The sequence below is a fragment of the Drosophila simulans genome, chromosome 2L (genome assembly GCF_016746395.2).
Source record: "Drosophila simulans strain w501 chromosome 2L, Prin_Dsim_3.1, whole genome shotgun sequence".
In the NCBI taxonomy this organism is placed as follows: domain Eukaryota; kingdom Metazoa; phylum Arthropoda; class Insecta; order Diptera; family Drosophilidae; genus Drosophila; species Drosophila simulans.
Window position 1 is genome coordinate 12,214,320 of NC_052520.2, and position 13,256 is coordinate 12,227,575.

The 13,256-nt window shown below is 43.4% G+C and overlaps 2 protein-coding genes across 6 annotated transcripts in view; one reads left to right on the plus strand and one right to left on the minus strand.

Moving 5' to 3' along the window:
* Positions 1–1,441: 1,441 nt before the first annotated feature.
* On the minus strand, positions 1,442–4,548 carry LOC27207247. The gene is given in 3 exon segments (XM_016182973.3): positions 1,442–1,775; positions 1,777–1,970; positions 2,087–4,548. Coding segments are annotated over 2 exon segments (219 nt in total). The 5' UTR covers positions 1,897–1,970; positions 2,087–4,548; the 3' UTR covers positions 1,442–1,676.
* A 743-nt stretch (positions 4,549–5,291) lies between these two features.
* The window catches only part of LOC6732081 (CUGBP Elav-like family member 2), a 51,960-nt gene continuing 43,995 nt past the window's right edge, over positions 5,292–13,256 (plus strand). Inside the window, exons 1-2 of one of the 5 annotated variants that reach the window (XM_039291128.2) lie at positions 5,292–6,247; positions 9,673–10,781. In XM_039291128.2, the coding sequence (XP_039147062.1) occupies positions 9,964–10,781 (818 nt within the window). In that variant the 5' untranslated portion in view covers positions 5,292–6,247; positions 9,673–9,963. Of the gene's footprint in view, positions 6,248–8,038; positions 8,358–9,672; positions 10,782–13,256 lie in introns of those variants that run through there. The other 4 variants (XM_039291124.2, XM_039291123.2, XM_039291121.2 and 1 more) reach the window with 4 other exon arrangements.

The following is a 13,256-nucleotide window of genomic DNA, read 5'->3' on the forward strand; positions in this document are numbered from 1 at the left end:
AAGCCATTTTCTCTAATGAATGCGGTCGCGCATTTTTAAGCGCCCACAAAACTATCCAAGCTTTGAGTTGGTGGTGGTTTTCGTGGCTGCTCACAAAGTTTGCCAAAGAAAAGTTCACAACTTATTCGAAACACGTGCAAAATTATGCTGGCCGCCTTCGGATTTGCATACCCTGTGCACTGCGTTTTGGTTGGGTCCATTAGAAAATGGATTTTAATGTTGTATACAAGTTTAGTAAGAACAACAAATAAGAAAGAACGCATCATACATTTTCTGAAAAATCGGCAAGAATGTGCTTTGAATGGAAATGATTTAAAATGTGCAACAAAAATATTGTTTTGTGATTTATTAATATATAAATATGTATTAAGGTGACAATGATAACATAATCCGAGATACTTACATAGTCGTAACCTTTCCAAGTTTCTAAGTTCCTCCCTTCCCATTGCGTTGACTGCTGATAATTATTTGACCAAAAAAACAAACAGCTATTTTTTCTGTTTTCCCAATTTTCAGCCTCTTAAATATTCGCAAAGTCCCCTTCCCTTAGCTGCAAGTAAAATTGCAATAAAAAGAAGATTATGGAACTCACAGCCATTGACATTAAACGCCAGGCGAGTGCCTTGAATAATTAGCGATGTCATTTAATTTTAGCCTTTTTCGCACCGCTAACCATGCCAATGTCTGTGCGATAAAATAAGACCTTTTGTTCTGATTTATAGGTATAGATAGAAATGAAAAGAGGGAATGAACTTGACAATGTTGCGAGATGAATGATCGACGAAAAACAAGCGGAAAATCTCCAAGATCTGGGTGGAAAAAAACTTAACATGGAGAAAAATTATTTTAATTATTTTCACCTAGTTTATTTAAGTGCATTTAAATTTCTAAAATTGTATTATACAGTTCAATTTCTAAAAGTCATATATTGGCACTCTCCATGAAAAATAGCGCAGCTATCTCAGCTCGATTAGTTTATAGAGTGCAATCCAAATGGGTCATATCCACAACCATTAATCCCCCGAGCAATATTCAAATTGTTCGAGCAGCGCAGCCAAATTAGATTGCCACCCACTTGAGTGTCTACTTATAGAGCCTGTCAAACTAACGGCCAAACTAATCCGCCTGACAAAATGTCACGGAAAAATAAAAATAATAGCAGGAAACTCACCTAGCTGGCTGGCTGGCATTGTGGGACCATCGGTGGCAATTGGGAAAACACGTAAATAACAGAAGAACAGATGTTCTATTATGGTTTTGTTTGGTTCTGCTCGGACAGCTCGTAAAAGCAGCAAATCGATCGGAGAAGCCAAGAGATGCGGCTCTTCACTCTGATTTTCCGATGACGCCCACTCATCGACGCTTTTCCTCTCAGTGCGGTGGACACTTGCCGACAGTTTTCCTCCCCCCACAAACTTTGGGTGTACTAAACAGAGCAGCAAGTGCAGCGAGAGCTGAGCGTCAAATTAATTTGTGTTTTGATTTAAATTATGGTCAACACAAGCAGTTTTCACAAACAGCGGCAACCTGAACATCCCCGCCGGCAAATTCAATTAAATACTGAACAGAAGATACATAGAACATGCATAAGTTTTATTCGTCGAAATATTATTTATACTTATAATTTATATTCCGGAATAAATAACGACGGGTCCGCTGGGCGGCTCCATGGACTGTCAAGTCGATCGGCGCGGATCGCCCGGCAGTGCCATCTTGAACGTTCCGCCAGCCAAACGCGAGAAAATCGCGCGCATCGTCGTCGCCGCTACGTCGTCCGTCGCCGCCCACTCGCATTTTCACGTTTACACGCCCGAAAAGAAAAGCACACACGGATATAAAGTGCAATATATATAAAATAATATTTTTGTGGCCCAGTGCAGTTTTTTTGGAAATCATGTCACTTGCGGTGCCAGCTCAAAAGTGTGGAAATTCTAGCCATAGCGCGTAAGGAAGTGCAGTTAAAGTGCCAACTGATCTCGAAATAGAAAAGAAATTAAAAGTAAATATGATAAAAAATTAAACTTTTCAAAAAACAAGAAAATTTCTCAATATAAACAGAAAATGAAACAAAACACCTAAAATGTACCTACGACTCTAAATATGTCATAAAATCCCAGTTAGTTTCCAAGTGCTGTTGATTTGCCTTGGCCATTGTTTGTTGATTGTATCTGCAGCGCATCGTGTGCGTATCTGTATCTTTATCTGCGAGCTGTGTTTCCGCGAGTGCGTTCGGTATGCCGCATCCAAGAGAGATTTGACCTCGCACTTCACCCATCAAGTGAATTCATTTGTCGTTCAACTCGCGCGATCCGCGGTCTGCTCCTCGTCATCATCGGTCATGTGTCTTCTGGGATCTTGAATCTTGGATCTGCGCTAAACACAATCACCCGGCCAATTTGTCACACAAAAGAATCGTTCTAGTCCACGGAAGTTTCCCCCACATCACTACATCCAATTGCCATCGAAGTAAGTGAGTTACTTAAGTTAAAAGCCCAAAGAAATTCCAGCTGATCTCTTCGGGATACTCTGCCGGTCGCATTCAATATTTATTGCTCCCGAATGTCCAACATGTGGGCCATATTGCAACAGAAATAGCCGGCATTGAAATGAATTTGGCAAAATCCGACAACAAAAAAAATCGAAAAATAGATTGTGGAAAATTGGGATGAGCATAGATTGCTAAGAGAGCCATCCAAAAATAAGCAATGGAAAGTATTATTAATTAATTTTTTGGACAAACTTTCGGTCTGTGTTGTGTTCGACAGCTCCGTTTCATTAACATCGCTATAAATAGGCAAGTGGTCCATAAATCTCGAGCGTCCAGTGCAAATAACAAGAAATAGACTTAAGTTATGGCTCGCGAATCGCTTGTTTATATTGCGATGCCGTTGACAATTTTTATTTGTTTAGAGGTGAGATGGACCAAATTTATGCAGATGCCGATGGCGATGCCTATCCCGATCCCGAATCCAATATCCAATTAGCAGACACAGGCACACACAGATGACCCCAAAAACTAAAGCAATTTGTCAGGGTTTCGGGATTGGTTTGGGGCTACCATTTGCCGTATTCGTATACGGTTTTGTCATTACGGTCAATAATTACCGCAAGCATGTCAACCGAAATTATTGCCCAGATAGATTTTCCAACCCCGTTTGCCACACTTCCACTTCGGTTTAAGTGTCCGGCCATGTGTTGCAGTCAAACCGCAAGGACTCCCCGGCTCCGGCATTTTCCTCCTGGCCTGCCCGCTCTGCCGGAAATAATTACTCAGCTTGCTTTTCTTTCGAGTGGAGGGCCACGACGAAGCGGGCGGGTCGGACGTGGGCCAACTTTCCCCACATTTAATTTATATTATTTGTGCTTCCTTTTGTCTGCCTTGGCCGGCGACCCAGCTCTCCACCTGCGTTCACCTGGCTTTATTAGTAGCTCACTGTCCGTCTGTCGGTCTGTCTTTCGGTCTGTTGGTTGGTTGGTTGGTCGACCCCTCCTCGACCGCCCTTTCAGCTGACCCAGGACTACGGCCATGTCCTGGCTGCTGCTGTTGTCGTTATTCAACCACTAAACTGTGTTTTGGCTTTTGTTGCATTTTCAACCGCATTCCTGTGGCTTCTTCAACTTCGATTTTCCAGTTGAGTTTCTAATAATATTATTGGAATTGAAGGGTTCTCACAGCCAGCACAAAGACCGAGCTCTGAATTTAGGGTAAGAGTATTGCGTTTCATATTTCGAGTCGACAATCGACTTCAGTTCCGAAATGCTTCGGCGTAAATTATTAAATAACGTTTTCCGCTTACCAACACGCTTTTCCGCAGACATACCAAAGTCTGTCCGAGGACCTCGCCGAAACGTGGCTATAACCATTGGTCAAATTCAATTCAATATTGATCGCTGTTCGGGGCAGGCGAAACAGAAGGGCCACATAAGAAGGACACGAAAATCGAGTGGAAAAAAACAAAAAGGGTTACCACTTGCCATACATGAACACTCTTAAAAAAGGGGTGTTTGTTAACAAACAAATAATATTTAAATTCTAAGAAGAAGTATTTGATTAAGTAGTATTTTTAGGTATCTGTGTAGAGTAATGTATTTCGATAGATAGTTTCGCTACTTTTCTGATATGTTTTCCTCTGTGTAAAAGAGCAGGGCATGAGCTAAAGTAACTATCCATCTATGAATAGACCAACGTATATCATGGTATTCAATGGCGGACCTTTTATGGCGGCCATTCTTCACTAGCGCCCACTGTACCTGTAAATCGATGGGTGCAGACGTGACCCACTGTATGTGTCGCAACTCGTGAGTTGTGGCTAGGTTTTTTGGATGGTTACGGGGGCAAATGGCATCGGGAGGCAGTGCGGAGTAATTGCTCGAGATAAGAATCTCAGATTAGATAAATCGGTAAACAGTTAGGTACAGACGCTAGCTCCCGATAAGCAGCAGATTGGAATCAGAACATTTTGGTATACCGCATTAATTTATATTTGGCCTACAGTTACTGTGACTATGCTACTTCATATGTATACCATTCAGAATATATCCGTGTTTTAAAAGAACTCTTACTAGAAAAGTAATTGCCACACTATCTTTGAGCTATTTATGTTCGCCTTAATAGAATTATTAACTAATCTATCGTGGGAGTTCTATTACTATTTCGTACAATTGTCAAATTCTTTAGGAGCTTTGCACGCAATTCTTATCAGCTGATAGTTGGCTGCGGAGGAATTTGTGAATGGGAACTACAAGTACATGAGATAGCCTTGATTTAATCAAAACAATTGATTTTTATTAATGTAATGTATTTTGTATCTGTATCTCAGGACTTCCGCTTAATTAGTAAATCTATGAATAGAACCATGTTATAACTCAGCCCATGAATAGATAATTGCATTTTCGATTTTTTCAATTTCGATTGGTTCGAAACCAATGGTACCCCTCACCAAAACCCCAATAATTATAGCCCTTTCAGGGGTGAGGGGGATGGCAACAGCGAGTGAGAGGGAGATAGCGCGAGACATAGGCCGTATGTAAAGTGACACACATTTACCACTAAACAGTCGCTTATTATAATTTGATGGCACAATGACAAACAAACCCACAAAACCGAGCTTTCCTTCACCAACACGTATCGGTTATTTACCGCTTCTATATAGGATATACTATATATGGTGGGTATATAGACCGACCGACCGACCGACCGGCGAGAGAGTCGACGTCGATGTTATGGCCACGGCTGAGAACGGCTGTCCGGTCACACGACCCCACAAGTCACCCACTCGAAACTCATCGATACTTTGGCTTTGGCTTTGGCTTTGGCTACGTGGCAAGCTCATTGGTCTCCATTTTCTCCGTTTTCCCCCAGGCAGCACTGGTATTTGTGTAATGGCCCTGCAGACACATGGACAAACGGACAATCGGACAGACGGGGAGACGGACCCGGAGCGAGGATATATCCGTACATATAAATTCAGAGCGGCCACTCGCATGAGTTTAGTTTATATTTATGAGCATTATAGTGCGGATATATGGAGCGCGAAGTCGAGAGTTCGAAAGTAATTGCAGCGACTGCCGCCTGCACTCCTTTGTGATATTTTCCCGGGACTCGATTCGTTTTCGCACTGGCATTTGTTGTCGACGCCATACATTTTGGATTTTGGTAGCCAAATGCTTGCACTGATTAAGCCCGGTCATCCGTCAGATGGCACTTCCCCCTGCCCCGCAGTCGTCGATGCACTCGATAAGATAGTCAATTAAAGAGCTCGACAACCTGTACTAGCCGCGGCGATAGGTAACTCGACTCGGTAGCAGGAGAACGTCGCTCCGGCCGGAGCAAATGTTGTTCCAGAGAAAACAGTAAAGCGTGAGAGAGAAAGGCAGAGTGAAATTTACTTACCTGACGGCAATCAGCGGGCAATTATGCGATAAGCTCTTATCAGACTGCAGATAACACTTTTCCGCGCGAGAGGCGGCTGAGAATTATGAAATCGGAATCGGAATTTCGGCTGCGTCAGTTGTACTCCGTTGGCGTCTACGTGCGGTTGTCACCTCCGTTGAATTCGATCAGTGCAGATCGCGAGTGCTTTTGAGTGATTTACCTGATTGATTTACCTGATATCTGCAGTTAAACGCCCTTGATATCTGCCCCAGATAAGGCCATTGTGGCATAAGGTGTGATCAAATTCGATATAGAAACTGGCTCAAAATCAAATGTACCTGCCAGGAACTTAAAACAATTTTGTATTTCTATGTAAGTATTCAACGCTCAAAGGAAAACAAACTCGTGACATATTTTAAAGTATCATTTGTGAACTAGGTGGTTTTTACACATATTAGTTTAAATAAATTCAGGAAAGTGCGCAGTTAAACTATAATTTAGCGCAAATATTGGCTTAACTCCTAATCCCAGTAGTGATACACAATTCTAGTTCATATATAAAATCCGCTTATCTTCACCTGTCTCTCCTCCATTTCAACTGGATTAGTCATACTTCTGCAGAAACTTAGACACTATCTGAAGTTTGACTGCACTAAAGATAAAGACCTGTTCATCCACGGTCTTCCAACTCCAGTTACTCGGATATAAAGGTACACCATATTGTCTCCAAAAAGCAGGGGAAAAAAGCAAAACCACAATAAAGCAAACGTATAAAACTCGAGAGATAAGATAAGGAAACTCGCTCAACAAGTGAATGGGGGAACTCTGGGAGGGTCGGATTGTGAATCGGCCATATGGGGATGTGTGAACGGGACATGTGTTGGTACTCACTACATAAAGTGCATGTACCGACTACTACAGCTACAGCTGCAGCTATAGCAACAGTTCACAATGCAACCATGGACAAGTGACATCTTTACGAAATGTCAACTGTCAGAATGGCAAGACGCTGACAGAGAAAACACCGAGAATCGGGGTCAAAGTGTCCCAGGGACCAAGAGCACGACCAAGACTCCGTAGCCAACATTTGCATACAATGGCCAAAGTTTGATTATCTCTCGGTTCCGATGGGTGGAGCATGGGTGGGATGTGGATGGTTATGGTGATGGTTTGCCCAGCTCAAAGGCAGCTGTGCAAAATATTGTCACTAAAGTTAATTAAAAAACAGCCAGGGGCCCTCACACCCCCACCCCCCACACACCCACACGGATTGGAATCTGGTTTAATAAAAATGCCAAAGGGTGCCCAGGGTTTTGCTTTGGGGTTGAGGCACGGTGGTTGGGGTTTGGGCCCTGCCTTTGGGGGTAGCTCTCTGTCAACGCTGCGTGGGCAAACAAAAGCAAATAAATAGAAAAGAGATACTCAATAATCAATAGATAAATAAAATTACAAGGTGACAGCAGCAGCATGGAGGACGGCACAGCTGGTTGCCTCCCCCACCGATCTGCTGCTATATATATGTATGTACGTATGGCTATATCCCCTGGCTCTATGTGCGTTAAAGCTACGAGAAGCAACAGCGACGATAACTGCTCATAATGCAGCAGTCAGGCTAATCGCGTGTAGCCTTAGCTCGACCGGCAAATACCCTGTATAATTAATATGTAATAAATTAGAAGTAGGTTCCTGAACTGATTTCTTTTCTCACATTTGACTTTTAAAGCAGTTGCAACTTTAAGCTTTAACAACTTTTAAGTTTTAACTTAAAGTTTGAGCACTACATTTCCATATACTTACTTTACATGATCCTTTAAAGTTTTAAATCCCATTTGGTAACTTGAAAAAGTTTGATACTACAGCCAAAATGTCCCCCAAATATCGCATACCCTGACTCCAGCGACGTTGGCGTCGAGGTTGCTGTCGTCGACATCGTTTGATGGCGCTGGGATAAGCGCGTGGCAAGAATCCGCAGGAGCCAGACGATGGGCGGTGGGGGCGTGGCTGAGGCAGAATCAGGAGCAGGAGCACGCCGCTGGCGAACCGATGACTGCCTTCCTAACACGCTTGCCTCAGCTCGGGGGCAAATTGTGGGGGATGCAACAAGCTCCCCGTGGCACGACAGCGATGCGGATGCGGATGATGACGACGACAGTTGCCACAGCCCGGCCAAGAGGAGCGGACGGAGCCAAAAAATAAAACAAAGCGCCTGAGCGCGCTGCGAAAATAAATAAGCGGGCAACGTAAATAGACGAGCGCCAAAATATGCAAGCGTTGAAATTTATTAAAAAATAATAGAAAAACCGTCGAATTCTGTCGCGATTATCCGAAGGATGAGAGCAACTCCGTCCATGGTGTGGGTGGACTTAAAGTGTGTGCCTTAAGTGAATGCTAAATTTTGGCCAAAAAGGATGTTGCATTGAAAGTTGTCAGACCTGAATAACTGACAGGTTATTCGATGAGGTATAGAAGGGAATTATTTAAGGTAATGCAATTTTCAATACAAGATTGTTGTAGGTACTCAACATATATCACCCGTAGTCTTTAACATCCTTAAGTTGTTTAAAGTATCTACTGTAGATGGTACCCAGTATTCCAGTTTCTTAATGTTGTGAAAACTGATTAAGCCCAGATACAAAAATGTTCATGTTATTGTAAGAACTATTATTATATGTAAGAATTCCAACCAAAATCTCTAGTAAACTTGTGACACCCGTAAATAACTAGAAAATCGCTCCAGTTGACAGTTTAAATTTGGCCTTTAATGCAGCTGTTCGGGCCGTAAAGCAATAAGGCCAAGCGTAATAGCTTTCCCTGCCAGTGCACCATGTGTACATATATGCTTTTCCGCCGAACTACCCACCAACCCGTCTATATCGACAGATATCTACGGAATCGGTATATATGCAGGCGCGTTAATTAAGGCGCCCATGCCTGTGGCCAGTCAAGTGCGACAACAAATAATTTGATTTCAATTTAACTAATTAGCTGGAGCCTTCAACATTATGCGGCCAACTGAGCCCTCGCTCTTCAGCATGTGAGCACTCGACATGCTTATCTGTTTAGCGGCAGATGCCAACAACTCCACAGAGAAAAATAGTTGAGCACACTCTGTATAGATTGAAATCACTCTAGTTAAATTCAACTCCACATCATTCCGGTCGTTAAAATACAAATGGTATTAAAGTGCAAGTGCTTCATACGTATAATCTTGATCTTCTAAACTTCCCTCTTAGTTGTTCTCAGTGTACTTGCATCGGTGTGCATCTGAATGCCAGAGTGTGTGTGTAGTGAGGTACTCCGGTGTGCACATCAAAGCGGGCACTTGAATGCAGACAGTCGAGTGGCCGAAGTACTGTGGTCAGTCTGTCAGTCAATATGCTTTCCATTCAAATGCGCTTAGCTATGCAGTTTGGCTCCATGGGCGGTGGGATTAGTTAGAGTGGGCGTGGCATGGGCACCAAGAGCGGCCATTTTGATTGCGGTTTTCAGTGTGGATACTTAAAATATTAATAAATATTAGGAAGTGCTGCTCATTTTCCAGAAATTTTATCACAATTTTTCCACTTCAAGTGACAATTGAAATAAATTGCATTGGGCTTTAATCAAACTTTAAATGCATTTACATAAATAACGTAAATATTTTACATTTCAAACATGGGTAATTCTTTACTTTTGATCCGTAATTGTATAGGGTTTTCATTTATCTTTTAAGCTCAACCCCTGCTCAATAATGAAACATAAAACGACTTGTGCATGTCTTTTAATCGGCAACCACTTTGTTCTCTATTTAATTACAGTTGAAACTGCAGGCCAACCCTCTATAAAAGTTAAAAAACAAAAAGCGTAAACGCAGAGGCTAATTGTGACAGCGAAAATAAAAACACTGTGATAAAGAAGGCATAAACAAAGGGGGACAGAACTAAACACAGAAAGAGGACCCTCCTGCCGGCAGCAAAATAATATACAATTTTAATAAAACTAAAACCCGAAGCAAATTAAAAAGCAAGCGACGCCAAATGCGGCACTAAAAGTAATTAGCGACAGGAGCTGCAGGAGTTGGCAATAAAAACAAAGCAGAGGTGTAATAAATGATGTTGCAATCCTTGAGTCTGCACGCGGATAAACTGAGCGGCAATTCACCAGCAGCAGCAGCAGCAGCAACTGGAGCAGCAGCAGCAACAACAGAGGCAACAGCAGCAGCATCCGCAGCAGCAGCAACAACAACAATGCTTGCAACGGCACCTGTTGCCCATGTTGCTAATGGCAACAACAGCAATTCAAGTGCCGGCAGCAGCAGCAGCAACAGCAGCAGCAACAACCACAGCCTCTACAGCAATAACAATTTAAATACAGGCAACAATAGCCAGCAACAGCAGCAGCAACAGCAACAACATCCGCAGATACTGCCGGTCAAGTACGAGTATTTAGAGAATCTAACGAGCTCGGGCGCAACTTCAGGTGCCATTGCAGCGACAACAACTTTCACGGGAGCTGCGAAAAGTTTCCATCCCTATTTGCGGCCCACCGGCAGTGGCAACAACAGCAACAGCAACATCGCAGCATTATCTACAACAACGGCAGCAACAGCGGCTAAAATGTCGACAACATTGTTTGAGACACTCTTGCACAACCAAATAAATTCCAGCCCAATAGCACTGCCAGCAGCAACGGCAATCGCAGCAATATCTGCAGCGGCAACAGCAGCAACAGCAGCAGCAACACCAGGCACCGCAGCAACCGCAGCAGCTGCAGCTGCAGCAGCAGCAGCATCAGCAGCACCGTCAACGCAGCTGAATTCCAGCATTAATTCCAGAACTTCATTAGGCGACCAGGGTGGTGCAATTGTTGTTGTTACCCCCGCACCACCCGTTGCTGCACCACCACCACCAACTGGCGGCCCAAATCGGTGAGTACACCTCCATCCCCAAACCACCACCCCTCGTGTTCGAATCCGAATTCCTGGCTCTGTTTTTTTTTCTTTTTGCATCATTGCTGGCTAATGACTGCTAATTACACTCAAATGATTTGATGCTGCAGCGGGTAATTCTGCGCGGAAAATCGTGGAAAATGCAGATAGTCGTTTCCATTTTTCTAAGCTCTACAAAGTATACCATGGTTTATATGCAAACTATGCAGTCTAGTTTAGCATATTATGGATACGTTTTAATAATTGTATTTGGGAAAGATGCTGGAGTATGTAACCCCTTTTGTCGTCCTTTTTCCGAAAAGAAGCCCCACCAGCTTCATCGCATCGCATCCTCGCCGCTTATCACTTTGCATATTACCTTGCCGTTATGGAGCATTTCAATTTCCTATAGCTTCCCAGGACATCACCTGCCACCATCCAGCCGACAACTTTGGCTATCACATTTCAAATGGTTATTTCTCGGACGTGCGCCACATTTTCTATTTGTGCGCTTCCTTTGCCCGGAAATTATAAAAAATTCCCACCGAATGTTGAATCCATCGGCGGCCCACTTCCCCTCAGCAATATTTAATTAAAATAAGTGACAATGTGCACTAGCCAAGGAAGTAAGGAATGGGGGGGATGAGGAGCGTATAAATTGGGTGGCAGAGTGGGCGGAAGGTCGAGGCTGCCATCAAGTAGCTAATGGTAATTGCCATTGCATTAACGTTATTAATTGGTCAGAGCCATCAAGGCGACAATTTTCACATAGCCCGCGTCATCAGCGATAATGGCGAATGATTATTGACAGGACATTGTAATTATAATATTGTGGCATCTTCATGTTCCAAAGGACGATACTTTCAAGAGGACTCCTAGAAGCTATCTATCCGACTTTCTCCACTGTTCTGCACGACCATTAAATAATAAAGCTGAAATGATTAAATTTATGTTGGGTCATTTTTATACGGCCTGTGACCAACGCAGGGAGTCTGCAGCCTTATCCATCCCACCGACTTCTTGTAAATAAAGTATATATACTTTTTGCGTCCTCTATCTTTCAGCTGTTTGTTTTTGTTGTGACGGGCGCGGCATAACAAACTGCCATCATAAATTAAGTGCCACGTCATGGCCATGTCGCCGCACTGCACAGTGGTTACGAATAAAGTTATAAAATGAAGTCTTAAAAAAGTAGAATGAAAGTACATATATTTTATGATCTTGAGAGATCGATTTTGTAGCTTGATATTCAAACTTTTGCTACCAAATCTGGATTAATTTACTTGAGGACATATCCTTTGCACAGTATTTGTAGATCCAAATGACCTGGTAGCATACTTTCAAACACCTATTTTAATGAGTTCAAGGTATTAAGTTGCATTTTTTGTTGACTCACTGTTCGAGGACATTTGATGTCCTCGACAAGGGCCAAGCTGTTGATTCGCGCATTGGTTCGCGCGATACCAACATCGTCATCAGCATCATCGTCAAGCTCATTGGCGGCGGAGCTGGAAAACACCTGCTGTCCTGGCCCAAATCCCCATATTCCCATTTCCCGCTGCCACCCACGACCACTCCCTTCGCACTTTGCGACGCACTTCAGCTCCCACCGCAGGCGATTTTCTCATTAGGCCTGGTCGCATTTAAATAGACTGAATTATTAATGCAGAGGCGCAGCCCCGAGAGACCGACGAGGATAACTTCGAAGGAGACTGCGGCGGAGGAGCAGAATGATAGTTAGTTGGAGGCCGGTGCTCGGGGAGCGTTCACCTGATTCCCCGATGGATTCGCGCCTGGCTGAAATAATTGCCTTCGCGACTCCAGGGACAACACACCTGTCGCTGCTCCTTTTGCCAGAAATCTTTAGTACTTGCTGACTTTTTTTGGTTTTATATTTAGAATTAATTTTTTTTTTTCAAATTTATGGTAACACAAAAGGTGGCTGATGCGTAAATGCCTTCCGCTTAGAGATTTATGCTGCAGGCACAGGAATCGCGATGGATTACGTGGGAATCCATCCCTCTTTTTTCCCAAGTGATTCGACGACCCCCTTTTGGCTTATTCACCTGCAGGCAGGCCTGAATTTATCACCTTGACATAGACAATTTGGCTCATCCTCGTTCCGGCTCTAATAGATTAATTTCGTTTTGTCATTCGATGGCCCGCGGCAGTCGTGGCGCTTTTCACGCGGCTTTTCACTGACTGTCGCAGGGTTTTCATCCAGGGGAACGGAGGCAGTTCATAACTGGCTAATGGGAGTAAGGGTAGATGGATGGCGCGGCTGCAAGCGCTGGAATTACTTACGCAGGAAATTGGAAAATGAAGAAATTTAAAAGTAAATTGGAAGTAATTTCCTAAATGGCATCGTTTCAGATGACTCCGTGCGATAGCTTGAGTTAATAATGTACCAAAGCAGGGGAGAAGTTTGTCACTCACTTTGCCCAGATATATATGGCAACTTCAATTCCCAGCCTG